Source organism: Condylura cristata, unplaced genomic scaffold, assembly GCF_000260355.1.
Source record: "Condylura cristata isolate star-nosed mole 26May11 unplaced genomic scaffold, ConCri1.0 scaffold00016, whole genome shotgun sequence".
Classification (NCBI taxonomy): domain Eukaryota; kingdom Metazoa; phylum Chordata; class Mammalia; order Eulipotyphla; family Talpidae; genus Condylura; species Condylura cristata.
Genome location: NW_004567117.1, coordinates 21,852,744 through 21,855,909, shown reverse-complemented (window position 1 = coordinate 21,855,909; position 3,166 = coordinate 21,852,744). Strand labels below are relative to the sequence as shown.

At 46.1% G+C, this 3,166-nt stretch overlaps 1 protein-coding gene across 1 annotated transcript in view; it reads right to left on the bottom strand.

The window, feature by feature from the left end:
- Positions 1–3,166, bottom strand: part of MOCOS (molybdenum cofactor sulfurase) — a 35,067-nt gene that overhangs the window by 16,892 nt on the left and 15,009 nt on the right. Inside the window, exons 7-8 of the mRNA XM_004683853.2 lie at positions 2,650–2,766; positions 1,560–2,018 (exon numbers count right to left, since the gene is read on the bottom strand). Of these exons, the coding sequence (XP_004683910.1) occupies positions 1,560–2,018; positions 2,650–2,766 (576 nt within the window). The remainder of the gene's footprint in view (positions 1–1,559; positions 2,019–2,649; positions 2,767–3,166) is intronic.

Below are 3,166 nucleotides of genomic sequence, written 5' to 3'. Positions count from 1 at the left end.
TATGCATAAATAAATAAATCTTAAAATAGAAAGAATATAGGAGTCCGAAATTCAGATGTTTATGTTTGTTCTGTGGCACCCTAGTTGTGTTAGAAATATACATTTTAGGGTCCTCCCTGTGGCACAGCAGGTAAAGCACAGCACCACAGACCTCTCCTGACCCACCCGCTGCTCCCCTCAGCAGTATACTTTGTCGATCTGCCTGTTCTGCTCCCCACTCTGTCTCTGGTGAACCCTTTCACTGCCCCTTTACCTCTGGCTTATACCCCAGTCCTGTATGAATAAATGAATAAATCTTTTAAAAAAATAGAATGTTTAAAAGAAAAATGATTTTATCACTGTTACACAGGGACTGCACAAACACAGACAGGCTTCCTAAATTCACCACATACTCTTGGAGGAAGATGGTCAGGAACAAGACATAAAGCAAAATGAAAAGATAGTGTGCAATCTAGAAACCTTCATTCACCTTGCAGATTCATTTTTCACCCTTTCCTACTTCAGCCTGTTTTTCTAATGGGTAATATGTGTGCAAGGTGCACGAGTGGACATCAACTGAAAGTGACCGAAACAGGAACAGTTTGAGCAAAATTATTAATAATATAGTATTGGATGAAAATCCATCAATGAAGCTAAATGTCCATGAGTCCAAACTAACATAAATACCTACATACACACATGCATGCTTGCTTTCCAATAGAGTTATAGATGTATGGAGAGAGAGAGAGACACTGGAAATACATAGACTGAGCTTTCAGCTGGGGCAGGGCAGTGAGATTCTAGCTTCATAAGGGAGTTGAGCAAGAAGGATTCACTGAGGATACGGAGAGCCAATTTCTCACAGGTGTTACAAGTATCAGACGTACACAGCCACCCCCCTACTCCACAAACTTACGAGCACCCAGAACTTGCTGTGTGCCACAGTGACCTCCTATTCCTCCTCCGGCCTGCTCTTTTCCCCGCTTTCCCTATTTTATCACAGGTATGAGGTGCTCACCACTCAGAAATAGGGTCTTCTTAGGAGTCCCCATTAGCAAAGCCACATTCAAAACTCATCCCAAGCCAAGAAAGGCAAAATGAAAGTGCTCTTCATGCGCAATACTGTCGCTTTTCGGTCTTTTGGTTAGATCGAGTGTATGTCACAATACTCTGAATGAGATTTTGATTTTTTTTCATACTTTTCTTCCCTGAACATTTTTCTACTTTGTCAAAATAGTATTTTAAAGTAAATAATAAGAAAAGAAGCAGTCTCTTTTGCCATTAAAGCCCTTACCTCAAGGGACCCTCTCTGGTGGCTCAACATTCAAAGCACAGCACTATGAAGCTATCACAGCCACTGCAGCAAGAGTTTAATCCCTGGCCAGGGAGCTGACTCACAATGGTGTGTGCAGCAGACCTCTCCTGCCCTGCCTGCTGCTCCCCTCAGCAGTGGACTTCAGTCTGCCTGTTCTGCTCCCCACTCTGTCCCTGGTGAATCCTCTCACCCCCCACACATCTGTAACCCAGTTCTGTATGCACAAATAAATAAATCTTTTTAAAAAAATAAATAAAGCCCTTACCTCGAATGCTGCACAAGATTTGATGGGGTAGAGATAAAGGTTGGTGATGACGTGTGTCCCAATGACCTTATCAGGGATTCCTGGAGCTTTCTCTGAAGGGGTGTCTTGGGTTCTGACAGCCTCAGACAGAGGTGGGTGCAAACCCACCACATCCACAGCAGTGGGCAGGTTGTTCCAAACCCGGGAGTCTGCAGGGGTGTCTTCATGATATGAGGGACTACATCTGTCCACAGCAGCAGACACGTTCCCAGCCTCATCCTCCACTGGTAGGGCTCCAGCCTCCTTGGGGGTGACTTGAAGGGGAGACTGATCATGGGATGGGCACAGTCGGGTTGCTATGATGAACCTGAGAAAGGCCTGGGCATCCTCAAGTGTAGACATGTATCCAAATGAAATCCTCACAGATCCTGTGGGCTGCCCATCGATGAGATCCACATCATCGCCGCAGACATGACCAGCCTAGAATCAAAGGGAAACTAGCAGGCAGCCAGAGTGACTCACCTCCCATGGGTGGATTGGAAACACTTTGGTTGTTTTTTTAAAGATTTATTTATTTATGCATATAGAACTGGGGTACAGGCCAGAGGTGCAGGGGCGGTGAGAAGATTCACTAGAGACAGAGTGGGGAGCAGAACAGGAACACGGATGAAGAAGTACACTGCTGAGGGGAGCAGCAGGGAGACAGGAGAGGTCTGCCTTGCCATGTGGGTCAGCAACAGGGCCAGGGACTGAACTCATGCTGCAGAGACTGGTGATAGCTTGATAGCACTGAGACTTTAACCTCTGTGCCACCAGGGAGAGCCCTGAAAACACTTTTGTAAAACAAAATGAACTGCTCCCTGGCTATGTGTTGTGCTACTGAGGTGAGTTCCACCAGGACAGGGGTTGCTTTCTGGACCTCCTTTGCTCCTCTGTACGTTGAGGTGAGTCCCAATCCCGTGAGGTCATTAAAACATTTAGAAGAAATTCTTCAAAGTAATTACCCAGACCTGGGCACAGAGTTGGCCCACATAGGGGTCAAAAGACAGACCAGGGCTAGAAGCATCACCACGGGGTCTCTCCGCCTAGGGCTGGGGCCACAGGTACCAACCTGCAGATTCTTCTTGACCTTGTCGTTGCTTATCCCCAGGTACCTCTGGCAGGCCCCCGTGTTACAGAAGCAGCCAGTTCGCACTTGGATGTTGTAAAGACTGGCCATTTTATCCACCTGTGGGTTTAAGGTGACAAGGAACCAGTGTTAGGAATGCCTTGTTTGTCTCCCTTCTTGAGAGGAGTTTCCCATCAACATTTTCACCTCTTTCCTAATAATAAAATGCAGATATGAACCTGGAGTTTTGCTCTGTCATGCTATGATCGAGCACAGGTTTACAAAGCTCATTGTATAAAATGTGACTGAGCATTAGAACTTATCCAGTTGGATAATAGGTATATGCTTGAGAAAATATCAACTCAGGCCAAGTGCCCAGTGAGAGACTTTTTTTTTAAAGAGTTATTTATTTATACAGAATGGGGTACAGGCCAGAGATGCGGAGGGTAAGAGGAGTCACCAGAGACAGAGTGGGGAGCAGAACAGGCAGATGGATGAAGTACACTGCTGAGGGGAGCAG